The 20027-nt window shown below is 41.7% G+C and overlaps 1 protein-coding gene across 8 annotated transcripts in view; it reads left to right on the forward strand.

Moving 5' to 3' along the window:
• The window catches only part of STK32A (serine/threonine kinase 32A), a 139255-nt gene that overhangs the window by 110622 nt on the left and 8606 nt on the right, over positions 1–20027 (forward strand). For all 8 annotated transcript variants that reach the window (XM_008255186.4, XM_051843477.2, XM_008255190.4 and 5 more), the window contains 4 exons: positions 2172–2269; positions 9778–9894; positions 12323–12448; positions 13837–13965. In XM_008255186.4, coding sequence (XP_008253408.1) covers positions 2172–2269; positions 9778–9894; positions 12323–12448; positions 13837–13965 — 470 coding nt within the window. The remainder of the gene's footprint in view (positions 1–2171; positions 2270–9777; positions 9895–12322; positions 12449–13836; positions 13966–20027) is intronic.

Raw genomic sequence — 20027 nt, forward strand, 5'->3', positions numbered from 1 at the left:
CCTGTCACTTTGGGGACTTCTAGTGAGATGCTGGAAAGGAAAACAGGGATACAAGTCAGCTGGTGGGAGTCCTGGGGAGTCAGAGCCATTACCCCCCAAATCGCACTGGGAGTTGCAACTTGCAGAAAGAATGCAGTGATGCAGGAAAAGTGAATTCACTAGGGCATGAGACCTACTTAGTCCTGCCACATCAAGCTCTTACAGTCAGGCTCAGTCCTGGGTGTTGCGATGCTGACATTCTACTTGTCTAATTGGTTGCTGTTCATGAACTTTTACTTAGAATCTGACTGCACTTCACATGGCAAGCCTTCGGGTGCAGTGCCATGACACGCTAATTTCCTTTGTCCAGACCCAGCGCCTTACTAGAGGCGGCTTAGTACCCGCCACGTGCACCTTTTGACTACTGCGGGTATTTGCCTTTGGAACAGTACCTGCTCATTTCAAACACTTTGTAGGTGCCAGGCTTTGTAAAGTGCTGAGATTTTTTTTTTTTTTTTTTTTTTTTGCTTTTTATGTATTTATTTGAATACTTACAGAGAGAGAGGGAGAGACAGAGACAGCAAGAGACCTTCTGTTGGTTCATTCCCCAAATGGCTGCAATGGCCAGGGCTGGTCCAGGCCGAAGCCAATAAATAGCCAGGAACTTCTCCTGGGTCCCCCACGTGGGTGCAGGGGCCCAAGGACTTAGGCCATCTTCAGCTGCTTTCCCAGGTATACTAGCAGATGGGAAGTAGAACAGCTAGGACTCAAACTGGCACCCATATGGGATGCCTGCACTGCAGATGGTGGCTTTGCTGCACACAATGCCAGCCCCAAGAGTTGATATTTTGAAATGTATTAACTCATTTAATTTCTAACTCTATAAAGACTGACTTGGGGCAGCGTTATGGCACAGTGGGTAAAAGTGCTGTCTGCGATACTGGCATTTCATATGGGTGCCAGTTTGTACCCCAGCTGCTTCACTTCTAACTCCCAGCTAGTGGCCTGGGAAAAGCAGTGGAAGATGGAAAAGTGTTTGAGCCCCTGCTGCCCAAGTGGGAGACCCAGCTGAAGCCCCTAGCTCCTGGCTTTGGCCTGGCCCAACACTGGCCATTGTGATCATCTTGGGAGTGAACCAGCAGATGGAAGATTGCTCTCTCTCTCTCTCTCTCTCTCGTTCTAACTTTCAAAATGAAATAAATCTTTAAAAAAAAAAAAAAACTGCCTTTATAACATTCTAATTTTGCTGACAAGGATTCTTGAGCCCTGCCAACTAATTCACTCAAGGTCACAGCAAGTGGTGAAGGCAGAATTTGAACCCAGATAGCAGAGTTCTAGAGCTAATGATCATAATTACTGATTAATTGATTTATTCATTAATTCATCAATTTTCTGTCCAGTGATTTGGGCTTCCAAATTCTATACTAGATTCTAGAAGTGTGGTAGTGAGCTAGCGAAGAAGATACCTGCTCTTCCTCTATACTTCATTCTCCCTCTTCCATCCCTTAAAAGTTATGTGTATTCTTAGAAGTATCGATAGAAAGTTCATGTGTCAAAGTGCTTAGAGATATGTTAGTGAGGGGTCATCTCTGGGGTAAAATTGATGATGGCTCTGCCTTCTGTTAGAGTCAGTTCAAAGAATTATGATTGCAAAGATTAAGTGACTCACAGTTGTTATAACAACCATAAGATTTTCCAAAAATGCCCACTCAATCCTCTCCATCTTTGCTCCCTAATCCCAATAGGAAGCTGCAAATGTTTCCCTTCCTGCTGCAACACATCAAATTTTAAGCCTTGTTTCCAACTATAATGTGAATTTAGATCCTTCAGAGCCACCTACCCAAATAAAGATAACAAATAAATTTTCTCAGTCTTTTTGATTACAGGGCCAGCTGCATTTGTGAGTCTTGGAAGGACTCAACTTTTAATAGGTGCACGATCTAAGTAAGAAGAGTTTGTCCATGAAGGCCTGTTCATGCTTGTGTGTACTGGGTAATGAAGGCGGCTACTGAGAGAAATTAGAAAATTATCAATTCTTACTGTGAACCATGTAGCAGTGGATGATAGACAGCAATGCAAGTGTACATACCTTACATGCTGGTGACTCTCCTTTGGGGGAAACATGTTGGGAAAATAGATTTGTTATCTCTTGGGGAGTAAAACTAGCCTAACGTTTTCTTTTTATTTTTCAGCACCTGAAATGTTCAACTCCAAAAAAGAAGCAGGTTATTCCTTTGCTGTTGATTGGTGGTCCCTAGGAGTGACAGCATATGAGCTGCTGAGAGGCCGGGTACAGTGGAATTGCACATTTTCTTTGGTTATTTTTCTAGAAGGTTCTATTTTAGAATGAAAGGGTACGTTCTTTGCTAAGAATCAAGCAGTCTAAGAACTGGAAACAGCTATGTCATGTAATGCTGACTATATTCCTTGAGATTTCTGCACTGATTAATTCTCTGTCCTACATATGGGGCCAACTGTGTCAGAAAACATTAAATCACACACTTAAAAAGTAAGTGAACAATATGGATATTATAAAATCCCAAATAAGGAAAACCAATGTGCTTCACTAAATGTCTTGTAAAAGTATATGTGTTTAAAGAAAGTCATTTGGCAGTCATAGTATATTTCAGAAACACCTCACCAAGACAAGTGTGAATTATTAATACAACACAATTCATGTCTTATCTTGTTGAATTCCTAGTTGTCGTTTGTCTTGTGGTTTTGGTTTTAGTGGAAAAGTAGACTAGTTTTCTTTGAAACATACCATTTCTTAAACTAAAAAAAAAGTTTTCTAGAAAAACTAAGGATGAAAAGCAAATATGAGAAAACACATATTTTATACCAATTCTTGCAAACTACTGCATAATGTAAATATCCTAAGGCTGTATCTTACCTCAGCCTTTTATAACAAGGCACTACAGACTGTGTGGCAAACACAATAGACATTTATTTGCTTACAGGCATGGAAGCTAGAAGTTTGACGTCAGGGTACCAGAATGTCTGGGTTCTGGAAGGGCCTAGCTTCTTGACTTGCACACAGGGGTGTTTTGACTGTGTCCTTATGTGGTGGGGGAGGGCAGAGGGGAACAGGGGGAATGGAAAGAGATCTTACAGGCCACTAATCTCATTAGACCTAATCTATCCCTAATTACCTGCTGAAGACCCCTCCTACAAATATCATCACATTGAGGATTAGGTCTTCAAACATAACACTTTGGATGGGACACAGATATCTAGTCCATAACGTTACATTCATAGTTTCCTAAAATTCATATGCATTCCAACAGCCAACAAATTCTCAACCCATTCTAGTATCAACTCTAGAGTCTAAGTCTCAAGTCTCATTAATGCATCTAAATCAAATATGGATGAGATTGCGGGTCTGATTTTCCTGAGGGGAGATCCTTTCTTGCTATGAACCTGCAAAGCCAGCCAGTGTATCAGTGGAGATACATGCATATGGAATAGACAGTCCAATTCCAAAAGAAAAACAACGGGAAAGAAGGAAGAGATACCAGGTCCCAGGCTGTCCAAACTATAGCAAGACAAACTCCACTACAACATAGTAAGGCTTCAGAATAATCCTCTTTGGTTCAATTGCCTGCCTTCCAGTGTACCAGTGTCACTCTCACGGCGGAGAGCGGGGCATGGGTGACTCAGTTAAGTGGCTCTGTGCAAGAGCCTTGCCCACATGACTTTCTTTTGAGGACCCTACCTATACAGCTGCCATTTGAAACTTAACTGGAGGCAGCTCTGCTCCCAACCTAATGCACTTAGGGCCTGTGGTTGGAATGGCGGCTCTGATGATGTCTGAATTTCCCTGGGGATCCTTTCTTCTGTAACTTGAAGGATAGTGCATGCTCTCAGTCCATTATCATTCTGGTCCTACCCTGTCAAAAAAAGTTGGACTGCCTTCCATTATTTCATTCTATCTTCTCTATCTCCTTTAATTCAAACTGGTAGTGTCTCCTGGTGTGATTCCTTTTTTATTCTGGCTTCTGTTGAGATGAGTGATTGAGTCCATGAATAAATGCATCAGCTCTTTATCAATTGGTTGTTTAAACACACCTATAGAATTCTTTCAGAACAAGATTTCTTATTTATTGATTCATTTTTGCAATAGGGATAGGCCAATTTTTTTTTTCCAGTCTTCGATTTCTGGATCCTTTTTGCTTAACAATTTATTTTTCAATTCATCGCTCTCCTTTCACATTTTACTATAAGCTGTCAGGAGGAACAAAACCATGCGTTCAACATTTTGCTGAGAAAGCTCTGAAGTATCCAGTTTTATTATTCAAAAGTTTTACATTCCACCAAACAGTAGAACACAATTCAGACAAGTTCTTTGCCATTTTAATTACAAGAATTGCCTTTCTTACACTTTCCAGTGGCATGTTACATTTCTGTTTTGGAATTGCCCTTAACATCTCTGTTTCTAGCATGCTCTCAAGGTCTTGTGATGGACACAATTAGTGATTCTTCTGAGATCAAGAAGTTGAAGAATGTTTTCTCCTGGACTTTACGAGTTTGTTCATCCTATGAAGCTAAGAGAGAGACTCTCGAAGTCATCATTCCAGATACTTCAGTCAATCTAACATTTTGGAATCATTCTTTTTGCTTCTGTCAGCAATCTTCTTTGGTCCCATATCATTCCAGCATAATCTCTGTTTTCAAAGTGCTACATCTGGGCAGGTATTACAGCACCATGAGTTAACCCCATGTTTGGGATGCTTGCATCCCATACTGGAGTACCTGGTTCACATCCTATTTATTCTGCTTCCAACTGAGCCTCCTGCTGATGCATCCTGGGAAGCAGCAGGTGATGGTTCAGGTACCCCGGTCCCTAAAACCCAAATGGGAGACCTGGATGCGGTTCCTGGCTCCTGGCTTGACCTAGCCTAGCTCTGGCTATTGTAGACAGTGGGGGATGAAAATAAATAAAATAAACATGAAACGAAGTGTCACCTCACAACTAGTTGGCCTATGCACATATAAGAACAACCATCAGAAGCTGTACTATTTCATCATGATCTAATAACTTCATCCTGCTCAGCAAAGATAAGGAATTCTAAAGCAATCACAGGAAGATATCACTATTGTATCTGTTTGATTACTCTACAGAGTGCATGTTGCCCTTAAACATTAATTTGTTTGTTATTCTTCCTCTCTGAAGAGATCATCATAACAAGATTCTTCATGCATATTCAAATGTTGATGAGTTAGATTAATAGAAATCAAAATCAAATCTTTCCTGTTTCCATCTTCTAATGGACTTTGTCCCATTTTAGAGAGAAATCAAAGATGTCAATATGGTAACTACTTAAAAGTATCAACATCTCTGTTCTTACTCAGTTCACCCCCGAGTTCCCCCCAGAAGTCTCTTACCGCTCAGTTCTAGCCCCTTCTATTTTTCAAGGCAATTGTGCTCTGCCCTCATCTTTTATTAACACACTTAGCAAGCAGAAACTGAGTAGTGAGTTGAAAGATAAAAACAAGGGCCTATTATTCTTCAAAATGCCAAATACCACATTTAAGTATCACCTATCTAAGAGACCTTCTTGCGTGCCTAGAAAGAATTTTACTAAGAACATATTTTTTTTCTCTTCCATATTATTGTACTTCTATAGTTGTTCCTACCCTCTCCCCACCCCTCACACATTAAAATGCCTGACCTTGGCATCCTTTGTCCTTTAGAGCTGGGCTAACTTTTCAAATCTGGCTTCCATTTGGATAATCCTGACCCTTCATGAACTCACTTTAGTCTCCTTGGATTCTCATCTTCTTAAAGCATCCCTTGGGCCTTTCCCTTTCTTGTTTCTTTGCCTATAAAGATATTTTCTAAGGTAAATTCTAGTCTTCTTAAAAAAAAAAAAAAAAAAACCTCTGCATGAGCTTGGAAATTGAATTTGAATAAAGAGAAGGATATATCTTGATTGCAAGGCTTTTCAGAATCTGTGCATATAAAATGTTTGGACACTTTTAAGATAGGGTATTCATACTATTAAATTATGCTTCTTTGTTCACATTCAAATCTTACGCATATATTATGGCTTAGGACAAAACAGCACCTCCTCTAAAGAAATTTCTCTGATCTCTAAGTAAATGATCCATCTCTCTCCCAAACTTTTGTGCAGATTCTCTCTTATGACCTTTCTGAATTTAAATACATTAGAAAATATAGGAAAACACAACAATGAAATAAAAATCAACTCTATAGTCTTTAAGGCAAAGAAAACTCCCAATTAAGAGAGCAAACTCTCTTTGACCTTTAAATCCCACCTTCAAGAATGAATAACGCCCTGGCCTGCAGTGCCAGCATCCCATATGGGCTGCTCCACTTCCGATCCAGCTCTCTGCTGTGGCCTGGGAAAGCAGCAGAAGATAGGTCAACAGCTTGGGCCCTTGCACCTACGTGGGAGACCCGGAAGAGGCTCCTGGCTCCTGGCTCCTGGCTTCAGATCATTGCAGTTGAAGCCCTTGTGGCCAGTTGGGGAGTGAACCATCATATGGAAGACCTCTCTTTCTCTCTCTCTCTCTCTTTCTCTCTCTCTCTCTTTCTCTGCCTCTCTGTGTAACTCTGACTTTCACATAAATAAATAAATCTTAAAAAGAAAAAAGAATAAATAGTTTGTGGAGTTGACTTCTAAATCTTTTCTGTTCCAATATGGATAATCTATCTTTAGTTATAGGCATAAATTTTTTCTTCTTTTGCAAAAATAGACACATGTTTAATATTTCTATTAGACTTATTCTTTTCATTAAATAATATACAACTTTCTATATCAGAACACCTAAATTTATTTTCTTTTTAAGGACTAAATCCATTTGTAAATGTATTGCCTCACAAATTTTTGGATTATCAAGTATATCATTTTTAATATTTCTATTTTTTTTAAATCAATTCCTTAAAGGCAAAGCATTTATCATATGTAGTTCAGTGTTATCCACAGTATCGAACTTTCAATGGATACATAATACATGTGCCTCAAATGAATGGAGGAACAAATCACTACAAATCAGTTTTGACATAATCAAGAAAGAATCACCAACTAGGCTCTATGCAGCTTCTCTGAGGACAGTGGTATATTAACATTTAATCACAAGTTTCAGCAGGAGTGTGCCACAGAGGAAGGGGCTAAACTGATTCCCTTCACATTTACAAATTCTTGTTTACCGAAAAACTTAGGTCTCAAAGAGCAAATGTGCTTCCAGACATGCCTGCAGTGTCTCAACTGATCATAGTGTTGATGAATGTGTCCTAGACTATTAACCTGCATTGTCACCCTTGCTTGTCCCTGCTGTCCCATTGCCACGTAAAGCAGAGGTCCCTGTCTTTCCTAGCTCTGTTCTATCTGTAAGTAGTAACTTTCGATAGAGAATATGTAGTCTTGCACTCATTGTACATCCTCACCTCAATGCTTTCACCTTTGTACTCCTAAACTGACTAGAATGATAACACATCACTTGTTCTCATCTAACATTTTACTATTCCATCGTGTTCATTTTTTTATTCTTACTCTTAATTTATATGATTCCTAAGGTTTTTCTTCTCAGAATGTTCAGTGTATCTTGCCGTTCTTTATGGTTTGTATTCCATTTACTTAAATGGTTGTGTGTGTTTAAGTGTGAGTATGGGGGCATATACAGTCTATGTAACTTCTTGTAGATGTCCTTAAGGACACCGTAGACTCCAGCAGCATAGGAGTCCCATCTGATTTGTTCTTCATTCTATTCCTAGTGTCTCGCTGTAGTACTGTAACACAATAGGCATTCACTAAGTATCTGGAAAGGAATAAATGTATAATTCTGGTAAATAATGAATTAGAATGAATTTTAAGTTTAGAGCTAGAAAAGGTAAAGTAATGAATAAGAAACAGGTAATTTGATTATTTTTAATACATTGATGGGCCGTGCTTTTTTTGGTATTCAATTTAGCCATATGGTCTTGTAAAGGAAGTGAAGAAAACACACATACTTAAACTAGTTGTGAGATTCATGGACTAATTCATTCAAGTTTATCAATTCATTTTGATTTCTAGCTGTCCAGGAGACAATAGGTTTAAAAGTAGCAATTAATTGAAATAAAGAAGACACTGGGGGGTAGGGGGAAGAATACATGTACATATGCATATAACACTGGAAGCTTGAATATGCTAAGCTTGACCCAAATCTTAATGGTATACCTGGAATGAATTATGTAGATAACTACAGTGCCCTCTGGCCAATAAACATTGTAATCAGGTGACAGAGCAGCTAGCATTCCTTTTCAGATACTGAGTTAAAGGTTTTGTCTAAATCAGCATTACCAAGGCAACAATTTAGCTGTGGTCCATTATTTAATCTTGAGAGAAGAAAAAAATGTGGTGGTTGTTTTTAGATGTTACTTAAAAAGAATAAAATGTCTGACCTAATCTCACTGTTAGGGGTTTCCTCCTGGAACTCCGTGGGTCCATGAGTAGCTGATATTGACTTGCCGTGTGTAGAATTAAGCCTTTCTTCATATCTACTCTACTGATAATTCATCCTGCTGCTTGCTCACTATTCTCATTTATAGCTACCCTTTTCTAACCTTGTATCAATACCAATGAAATAGCTCTCCTGGATGGTGTCTAATATGTATTAGCCTCTAATGAAAGCACTACCTGCATTATCTCCTTTACCTTTCCCAGCAATCTAATGATTGTGTTCATTCTGCAGATGAAGTAGGTTTCCCTTACAGAGGTGGCAGCTGAAGCTCAAAACTTGAGTTGCTAAGTTGCCAGATTCTTTTGCCTTCAGAACTCAAATACTTCATTACATTATAGTGTCTCATAATACTAATTTTACTATAAAACTGAAACGTTTATTTCTCAAAATTTATTTTATTAGCCAATAATCATTCATTACATATCTGGAAAGGGCCAGGCACAAAATACAAGTGCATATCCATATCAACGGTCCGATGGTTAATCTGATATGGAAATTTTGTTCCTTAACCAGGTTGCAACCCACATGATGCTAAGGCCTTTGGGGGAGAGTGTGACTATGGTACAGTCTCTAGCTTTACGTGGTTTACAGTTCACATAAAAAACATAATTCCAGCCTCTAAGAAGTCCATACAAAATAGAAATTAATATCAATAACGGCTGCCCTCTAGTGGACATCTGTGAAAGCTACAACAAATCCACAGTTTGTTTATCCTCCTCTCCTCTCCCTGCCAAGTGAAAACTAAAGAACCTGGTTCTTCCAGAAACATTTCTTAAAAAGTATTTGCCTTATCATAAAATTCTCCACCCCACATTAAATGGAAGCAGAGACTCATGGTAATTGGGGATGGAGCTGATGACTTCAGAGGATTTTTTTGTCCTGAACTTCTTTCTTGTGCTTCAAAGAGCAAAAAGGCAGAGTACATTAAAACTCTGGGGCTCTTTATAATCAACCCTCACATAATAATTTTTAAACTTCCATTTATTGATTACTTGTGCAGTATTTTATGTAAATACTTATGTAAGCTACCTTACAAAATAATTTTAATCAGTCTCTTAGAAGATGACTCAGCTCACTGCAATGTTTTGTTTGGCTCAGTGAAACTACCAACTTTTAAAAACTGTATCTCACAAGAAATTATAGGTTACTTTCGTGTCTTTAAAAAAAGGAGGCGATGTGGCAACATGGGACCACACACACAATCATCGACTGAAAGCAGTTAGAAATTAATATTGATATTTTATTGGTTATAAGTTTAGCCTGGAACCTTTGTACAATAAAAGTTTATTTTCCCTATAAATATATAAATTCTTATTTCTTCTCTCCCTTAAGAGACCATATCATATTCGCTCCAGTACTTCTAGCAAGGAAATTGTGAACATGTTTGAGACAGCTATTGTGTCTTACCCTTCTGCCTGGTCACAGGAAATGGTGTCACTTCTTAAAAAGGTAAGAAGAAAGACTGCACATCTAAATACAGTGATAAAATAATGAGTGCTCCCTACCTAAGGTTAGAAGTTAATATATAATATCGGGCATAATCGTATATTACTAGAGTGGTTTTTACTGACATACGTTACTAATGTGCTAACATACATTACTACAGCTGTTTTTAATAACATACATTACTAACATACTAACATATATTACTAGAGTGGTTCTTATAGAGCTAACAGAAATTCATGACCTCATTAATTCAACTCATAAATCCCCTTGGGATCCCAAAGCCATTTCAAACTCAGTGCATCTAAAATGGGATTCTTAATCCTTCTGAATTACCTGGACTCTTCTGATATTCTTTCTCTCACATACTGGCCCCTCCACCAATCTGTTTATTCAAGCTAGAAACCAAGATTCATTCATAATTTCCATATCCCATTCATCACCAAGTTCTGAAATTTACATTTTAAACATCTGTTGAATTTGACTTCTCTTCATTTCCACTACATCTCCTTAATCCAAAAGCCATTAAGTCTGCCTCCTAAGTGCTTTTCCTTCTCCATTTTTTCCCCACTATGCCCCCCATGGTGACCTACTTAAAAGACAATCAATGTTTTCCCAATGTCCTTGCAACAAAGATCAAAATTATTTATATAGTACAAACATTCCGTATACTACACAGGTCTTATTTTGGGCATTTTCCTCCATTTTAATTACACTGAAACATGCCTTGCATTCTTCTTGTTCTTCTTCTCCTTCTCTCCCCACTAGCACCTCACATACCAGTCTTGCTCTTAGCACAGGGCCTTTGCACATACAAATCCCTCTTCCTGGAATTGTCTCCCTTCTTGAGAGCAGTTCTATTCAGAGTGATTCACTGACTGCTTCTAGTCCATCAGTTGTGTCTTGTAGGTCCATGTTAAGAGCAGAAATGGAGAGAAGCATTTGGAAACATTGATAGCAATGTGACACTGCTGTGTTATTTAAGTACAGGGTCAGCAGACTTGTCTCAGTGAACTGGGCACAAGCTTGTTTGGGTGAAGTTGCACTCAAGTCAAAAGGGACAGAGATGGGGCTGCATAGTAGAAATGTACAGTAAGAGCACACAGTGGCTTGAATGGGTTAGAAGTTAAAACACAAATAACTGGCCCTTCCACCTGGTGTGAAAAGCACAGCTTTAGATCATAGCTCCAATGTCACTTCCTTGGGGAACCTCCCAGTCTGATGAGCTCACTTAACACCATCTTTCCTTCATAGCTCTTCTAACCCTTGGAAACTGCACATAGCATTTGTATGATCCTGGAGTTAATGATTATTCTCCTCTAAGGTGCATGAGGGTAGTGCCCATGTCTGACTTGCATGTCATGCTATTCCCAGCATCTAATGCTGAGCCTGGCAGGTGGTAAAAGTCATTAAGTATTTGAATAAATTAGGCCCCTACCATTCATCAGCTTTTGAAGGTGCTCATGTTCACCATAAGAAGATTTAAAACAACTATAGTAGGAGCTCACTGGTGCCTGTTGAGTGATTTTGCGAAACAAAGACTAATGAGCCAAGAGGATGAGTTTGGATTTTGTTGTTGTTCAAGTTATAATGGTAAAGGAAAAGAACTTTAGGAACCAAGGATTCAAAATCTGTGGCTGACCTTTAAGGTCAAGTTCCCTGTTTCACAGTAGGGACATTGTTATTGGCAGTGTCAAAGATGTAGACTAGGGAGGACATTTCCATAGGAAAAGTGTGCTTTGTTGCAAGACCGCCCTCCTTCACCCCGAGATCACACCCTGATGTCCCACAGTTGTTATTTCCAGGAGCACTCTCGAGTGGGACTCGGACCCACTGTGTCACCCACTGATTTCCTGGTGGCTTTCATGTGGTTAATGGGCAAATACCCTTTTCATTCCAGTTAGCAAAACCCAGACTTAAGAGGTACCTTAGTTGCCACCTTCTGTGCCACCCAAAAGGATTTTAACTATTTGTTAAAAAACAGCTGAAATTTTAGTGAGAAGTGAGTGTCTTTCATGAACTGGTGTGAACATTCACCACCTAACATGAGCAGATCTCTTAGGCACTTGGCGTACCTAGCCTCATTTAATCTTAATCACACATTGAAGTGAGTTATCCCTTTCTTTACAGGTGGGTGAACTAGGGTTTAGCTAATATACTTGCCCCTAGTTAGTAAGCAACTGAGTCAGGAGTGGAAGATATGTTTGTCTCAGTAGGCCAAGCTATTTTGGTGACATTTAAAATCTCTATTTATGGCTCCTTTTAATCATTCCTCATCTACACTATTTGTCTCTGAGGCTTGCAAAGAGGGACACTGTGTTGTTTCCTTCAGTGCTGTACTTGAAAACATGTAGAGGGAATTTGTATGACTTCGATTTTTGGTCCCTAAGCTTTCACCTTCCTTGTGACCTTGCTGTTTGTATTTTGTTGGCAGCTCCTTGAACCTAACCCAGACCAACGATTCTCTCACTTGTCTGACGTTCAGAACTTCCCGTATATGAATGATGTGAACTGGGATGCGGTTCTGCAGAAGAGGCTCATTCCAGGTTTCATTCCTAATGTGAGTCAAGCCTAACAAATGCAAACCTGCTGGCATCACCTAACCTGGCACATAACTCCGTGTGCCAGGTCCACACACCGCCTCCTTAGATAACCGCTGCACAAATCTGTTTCTCGGATGAGAAAACGGAAGCACGTGCAGGGTCAGTTGTTCATCAAAGGATACACAGCTACTCAGTGGCCGAGCTGGGAGTCTCATCCATGTTCATTCGCGTCGGAGTTTTAATTTCCAACCACTTTTTGTTGTATGCTTTCACTGGAAAGAAGTCCTAGCCTCCACCCCATGTAGTCCTTTCCAATGAGCTAATGAGCTCGTTGGCTGATTGGGAAAAAAAAATGCTTTCTCTTATTACAAAGATGTAGACATTTGTGTCCATGAGAGTCTGTCAATCAAAAGACTGAAAACTGTTGGGGTTGAGGGGAAGAATTTATTCCTACTATTCACCCCTCTTCTCTTGCTATTTTTATCTCAGAGATTGTAAGAGCCAATGAGAAATAATTCCTACATGTAAGTATCCAACCCAGGGCGTCTGTGGCCCGCAGGAGACATTGATTCAAAACCAGGACTGCTGGGAGGCTTCAGCGCCTTCCTGTAGCCACCACCTGGACTGCACATTCAGCTGTGGGTGTGCTGGGCAGAATGATGTGCTCTTTAAGGGCCTTTTAGAAGCAATTGAGTTTTCTAAGGCCAAGTGAGGTGCTTGCCTGGCCCTATGCAGTGTGATCCTTCCTGTGCAATAGTGGGGGTGGGGGAAAGTGCTTGAAGGAGTGTGTTGGGTGGAAGTGCAAGGTGAGAACAGAGAGAAAACAGCGAGGTGGAATTCCAGGGGTACAAATCTCTGACTGGAAAGCAATAGCAGGGTGCAGCCCAGCCCTTTCCCGCCCACTTTTCAGGGCCCCAGGGGGTAACTTGTAGCATGGTCACACATGACACTATGGGACTCCGGTCATCCCCTGCTGTCATTTCATCCCTCCTTGTTAGCCATCAGGGTTGCCCTAGGACGAGTTCCGCCTTATGGTTCCCTGACTTCCTTATGCATCTGAGGACTCTGGGAAGCTGACTAACGAATGGGCAGGTTCTTGTGTTCAGAAATCCTGGCTGGGGAGGTCTGGAGACACGGGAAGCCCTGGTGATTCTGGTCCACGTGCTCATGGGAACATACTTTGCGAAACAGCCCTTCGGAGAAGTAATTCTCACTTGGGCTAACTGGAAGTTCAGAAAAACAACATACAAAGTCAAGGACTATGAAAATCAGTGCTGGTAATCAGTGACACAAAAATAAACCCAGTGTAGGAATCCTAGCGTGTCCTTATCGGACTGCTCTGTTGGGCCCGAGTCTATGTGTTTTTAGAAGGACGCCGGAATCCAGCCCAGGTGTCTTCTTACAGAAAGGCAGACTCAACTGCGACCCTACCTTTGAACTTGAAGAGATGATTCTGGAGTCCAAACCTCTCCACAAGAAAAAGAAGCGTCTGGCAAAGAAGGAGAAGGAGATGAGGAAGTGCGATTCCTCTCAGGTAAGCCGGTCCCCGCCCAGGAGACGGGCGTGGGCAGTCCCCGCAGGGCTGTACTTCATTTGAGAGCTTCCGTTGGAAGGTCAGCTCGCGCAGCACCCTGCTTTTGCAGCCCCGGGGACTGAGGGGTCGACCATGCGCCCAGGCTGCTGATAGGGCAACTCTGGGGGTCCCAGCAGCAGCACTGCCCTTGTCAGCTTTTCCTCTGGGGTTCTGCTGCTGACTCGACCTATTTATCGCGCTCTCCTCATTCACAATTCAAACTTTATAATTTTCCCAAGAGATTACGTCCAATTGGCTGAGCCTATCTCAGGTGACTAGATTGGAAATGCTGATCCGGGGGCAGGTCGGAAAGTGCATGTCGCTGTTTGTGGCCCCACTTTTGCTCTGAGGAGTTTCTGGGAGCAGCCAGCCCCAGAGCCGGTGTCGGTTCTTTGCCATCAGCAGGGTTTTCTGGTGTCAAGGGTCTCAGAAGGAGAGAGTGTCTATTAATAGGAACAATGGAACTCCCATAGAGCTGAAAACCATAGCTGTATTTGAGGTTGAGGTATATTAACTTTGTGAGTAAGTGTATTCTGTCTAAACTCAGATCTCAGGACAGTAGCTTGTAGGGACCCATAGGCTTCTGTACTCACATGTAGATCTGTGCCTTATGATGACAGTGGAGTAATAAATAGCCACTTTGCCCCTAAAGGTCATCCATCCGTCCAACCAACCGTCCACCCACTAAGCCATCTACTCATCCATGCATCTGTGCATCTGGGCCACTTTCCTTGAGTACCTATTTTCTACACAGCTGCTGCACTAATTCCTGAGTAAGAAATGCATGAGACATAATTCCTGTACTCAGTGACAAAGACTGCATAGTCTTACGGTGCAAATAGCTCTGCAAACATAAATATCTGCCATGTCTTTTAATTTCTTTAGTCCTTAAGGGCCATTATTCCCTTTAATGCTCAATTAAGCAAAGCTCACATCTCCATCCGGTTTGCTAAGAGCACTGGTCTCTTGGCAGATTCCCATCCTTGAGTGTTTCCTGGTACCTTCCGTGGAATGCTTAGCTGTGCTACATTTTGTCTTTCGACTGTCACTTCCTCACAACGATTCGTTCTTCCTTCTATCATGACCAACTCACTTCTCTAGACTTGCTCCTTTCTGTGACCCTGCAGAGCTTGGCTCAATATAGATACTGGCCAATCTGTTAATAGGCCCCCAAAAGTAGTGAAGGTCATGCATTCATCTTTGTTGTAAGCCTTCCAAAGTTTCAGACATAACTGTGTAATTTGTGATCATATGACCGTGGTCAACATGATCTGCTTATTGTTCCCACCGTATCCTCTCACTATAGCATTTGCACTGACTCAAACCCCTCCACCAACACAGGCCCTCTGGTTAGCAGACTCCTAATGCAAGGTTTGTTCTTCAGGGCATTTGACCATTCTCTTAACCTTCCCTGGAATGTTCTTTAGATCGTCACATGCAGCATTTTTTCTCATCCTCCACACCCTCAACATCACCTTCTTAAAGCTGAAGGCTTCTCACTATCTCTTTCTTGGCTTCCATTTTTATCTCCCTCATCATATTAATAGCTAATAATCATTAATTTATAACTGTCTTCTGTATTAGTTTATCTGTCTTTTTTTTCTACCCTACTATAATGACAGGTTCTGTGGGTGAAGACCAGGTCAATCTTACTACCACTGTCTTCAAGTTACTCCAACAGTGCCTGTAGCATAGTAGAGGCACAATCAGTATTTGTTCAACATATTAAAGCAATAAAGGAAAACCTTTAACTAGATAGTGGAGACTGGACAGTCTTCTCTTACAGTTAAAGGGTTAAACGCCACCCACAAGGCATCTTCCTAGGGTCCTCCTTTGTCCTAGTATTTTGTCCTAGCTACAAAGTTGCGAAGACAAGCCTTCCTCCCCTATAGGAAAGGCTAAGAGTCATGGTGCAGACCCCTCCTATGTTTTCTAACACTAAGTAAAACAAAGAGAGGCAGTTTATTGGGGCCAGCATCATGGTGTAGCAGGTGAAGCCACCATCTGCAATGCCAGCATCCATCTGTGTGATGGTCATGTCCAGCTGCTCCACTTCCAATCCAGCTCCCTGCTAATGTCCTGGGAAAAGCACCGGAAGATGGCCTAAGTGTTTGGGCCCCTGCCACCCTGTGGGAGACCAGGATGAAGCTCCTGGCTCCTGTCATTGGCCTGACCCAGTGCTAGCCTTTGTGGCCATCTGGGAAGTGAACCAAGTGAACCTACAGATGGAAATTCTCTCTCTTCTCTCTCTCTCGCCTCCCTCCCTCCCTCTGCATGTCTCCTTCTCTTTCTGTAACTTTTTCAAATAAATAAATAAATCTTTTAAAAACAAGAGATAGTTTACCAGGTCTCACATTAGCCTCAGAATCATTTGCCAAGAAGTGGCTTTGCCCATAATGAAATAAGTTTTTACATCTTTAATCATAGAAGGTTAGATCTATTAGCTTTCAAATTTATTTTTTTGTTGTTTTTGTTTGTTTTAAAGATTAATTAATTTGAAAGGCAGAGTTATAGAGGCAGAGAGAGAAGTTGTCTTCCATCCACTGATTCACTCCCCAAATGGCTACAGTGGCTGGAGATGGGTAGATCTGAAGCCAGGAACATGGAGCTTCTTCCAGGTCTCCCACATGTGTGCAAGGGTCCAAAGACTTGGACCATGTTCTGCTGCTTTCCCAGGCCATAGCAGAGAGCTGGATCAGAAGTGGAGCAGCTGGGACTTGAACTGATGCCTGTATGGGATGCCGGCACTCCAGGTGGCAGCTTTACCCACTACACCACAGTGCCAGCCCCAAATTTATTTTGTTTTTAATTTGTATTTATTGGTGTGAAACATGTAGAAGACAAATTCTGGGCCATTTGGACCATTTTTATGCATACATTTCAGAAGCATTAAATGCATTAACAATACTGCGGGCCGGCGCCGTAGCTCACTAGGCTAATCCTCTGCCTGCGACGCCGGCACACCGGGTTCTAGTCCCAGTTGGGGCGCCAGATTCTGCCCGGTTGCTCCTCTTCCGGTCCAGCTCTCTGCTGTGGCCCAGGAGTGCAGTGGAGAATGGCCCAAGTGCTTGGGCCCTGCACCCGTATGGGAGACCAGGAGAAGCACCTGGCTCCTGGCTTTGGATCAGCGTGGTGCACCGGCCGCAGCGGCCATTGGGGAGTGAACCAACGGAAAAGAAAGACCTTTCTCTCTGTCTCTCTCTCACTGTCCACTCTGCCTGTCAAAAAAAAAAAAAAAAAAAAAAAAAAGAAAGAAAGAAAGAAAGAAAGAAACAATACTGCATAGCCACCGTCACTATTTCTGTGGGGAGCAATCCGGACTGGACTAAGTTACTGGAATTAAGACTTATTCTATGCATCTGCTCTCCCACAATATGGCGCTGGGAGAGAAGAAAACAGCTTCTACCCAGCTGCCTCCAGTTCAACCAATAAACTGTAGGACTTGCTCCTGATTGGAGGAGAGCAGCGTACTCGGCGTGTGGGCAGCCGAGTTGGGATTGGCGGAGGAGGACTATAAAGGAGGAGAGAGACGGCATGCACCAGGGAACATCTAAGGGGAACATCTAAGGGAACACCTGTGCAGCCTCTGAGAAAGCCGGCCGGCGGTGTGCCGCTCCCCTGCGGAAGTGGGGAATGTGGCCAGGGGGAACCGCCCTTCCACGGAGGTGGAAGGGACAGTAGCCAACCCGGGAAGAACCAGCAGCAAACCTGGGGAGGGCCGAGCAGAGGAAAGAACAGCGCAGGGTCCTGTGTTGCTCCTCCACGAAGAGGGGGAGCGACAATTTCCAATCATTTTTCCTCACACAGTACAGAATTCTATACCCATTAAGCAATAAGTTCCCTTTCCTCTCCCTCGTCATCCCTCGATTACAACTAATGTACTTCTTTCTCCATGAATTTGCCTTTATAGAGGATTTGCCTTCATATTATGGAATCTGACACTGACATTGTCCTTTTGTATCTGGATTATTTCATTTGGAACAATGTTTTCAAGGTTCAATTATGTTGTAGCACATATTAGAACTTCATTCCTTTTTTGGATGAATTATATTCAAATATATGAAAATAGCACATTTTGTCTATCCTTTCATTTATGGATGGCTGCTTGGCATTGTTTTGGCTTTTGTGAATAATGCCACAGGGAACATTCATGCACAAAATTCTGTTTTCACTTATTTGAGGCATATACCTAGGAATGGAATTGCTGGATTAAATGGTAATTCTGTGTGCTACTTTTTGAAGAACTACCAAAATATTTTCCATCACTTTGGAACCATTTTACATTCCAATCAGCAATTTACAAAGATTCTGATTTATCCACATCCTCACCAACATTTGTTTTGTTTTTGTTTTAATGATAGCCATCTTAGTTGGTATGATATTGCCATCTTATGGTATTAACAGGATATTTAATGGACATCATTGAATGGAAAGGATGATTTCATTGTTGCAGTTATTTGAAATGTGAACATCATGTTGAACGTATCCATGTTAATAACATAGGGAGCACAGGTAGAGAACATGGGTCATTGTAACTTGACATGCTCATTGAGAATGCTTTCTCCCAGCCAGGACACATGGAGACAGTGCAATGCCAGCAACTTGTCCACCACTAGAGGCCTGGCAACCTTTCTAACCTTGCAGCTTGATTGGAATTCCTTTCAGTAACAGCTGCCTCTTTAGTCAATGTGGTGATCAGTTTGACTCCAGAGTAGCAAGATGACTTGTAGCTCCAAACAGTGGGGCTGGGACAGAGGCCGGGTCAAGCGAACGTGCTGTAGCTCTGGAGAAGGCTCTTGCTGCATTAGAAGAAAGGCCACGTCTGGATGAGATGCACGGCCGGAGGATGAGCAGTATCACCATCCGCCTGAACATACCAGGAGTATTTCCTAGTATTTCCTACCATCAGCAACACCTGTCATTTCTTTCCTCTGGAACACTACAGACCTATACTCAGGATCTGCCAGCTTTGAAATTCCCTTCTTTCGTGTTTTCTCAGCTACCTTTAGGAACCAGATCCTATGTTGCCTCTTCTGGGAAGTCTGTCTGAACCCCTCACTTAGGCCCCCATGGGCAACTCCCCGAACTCTTTGTGTATCTAAGCATTGACACCTAGTCTGAGACATCATAGCCACTTGATAATCACTTACAGAATAAGTGAATAATCATACATGATAATAATGCCATAAACTGCTAAGACTGACCCCCACATTATAAAAACCTCGGTGAAAAGAGTAGAGAGAGAGAGTGCTATTTCAAGTTCACCATCTTTCAGATTCTTCCTTAGGGGAAGACTACTCTTTGTTTTGAAGCAAAATACTTTTTATTTTTAAACCTGGGGGATAAAATTAGCAGCAAAATTGTGGAGTAAGCAGCCATCTCTCAAGAACATCAGAAACCAAGCAGAAACTGTCAGAACCAGCTTTGTCACAGTTCTGGAAAGCAGTGAAGGGCTTATAGCAACCAAAGAACATTGAGTCAAGGAAAATACGACTTAAAGTGCTGCATGGTATTGAAGGAAATCTGTCAAAACAGTATCTGAACACAAGCTAGAGGAACAGTCATTTCAGTGCTAACACACAACAAAAAATAAAGCATTTTCAAAAACAGTTTTAAAAAGTCAGTGAAGGGGCTGGCACCGTGGTGCACTAGGGTAATCCTCCACCTGCAGCGCCAGCATGCCATATGGGCGCCGGTTCTAGTCCCGGTTACTCCTCTTCCAGTGCAGCTCTCTGCTGTGGCCCAGGAGGGCAGTGGAGGATGGCCCAAGTGCTTGGGCCCTGCACCCGTATGGGAGACCAGGAGGAGGCACCTGGCTCCTGGCTTTGGATGGGTGTAGCTCGGCTGTTGTGGCCATTTGAGGAGTGAGTGAATCAATGGAAGGAAGATCTCTCTCTGTCTCTACCTCTCACTGTCTGTAACTCTACCTCTCAAATAAATAAAAAAATAAAATAAAAAATAAAAAGTCAGTGAAAATTGGACAATGACAGCCTTCAACAATCAAAAAAACAATAAACCATAGA

This window comes from Oryctolagus cuniculus, chromosome 6 (genome assembly GCF_964237555.1).
Source record: "Oryctolagus cuniculus chromosome 6, mOryCun1.1, whole genome shotgun sequence".
In the NCBI taxonomy this organism is placed as follows: domain Eukaryota; kingdom Metazoa; phylum Chordata; class Mammalia; order Lagomorpha; family Leporidae; genus Oryctolagus; species Oryctolagus cuniculus.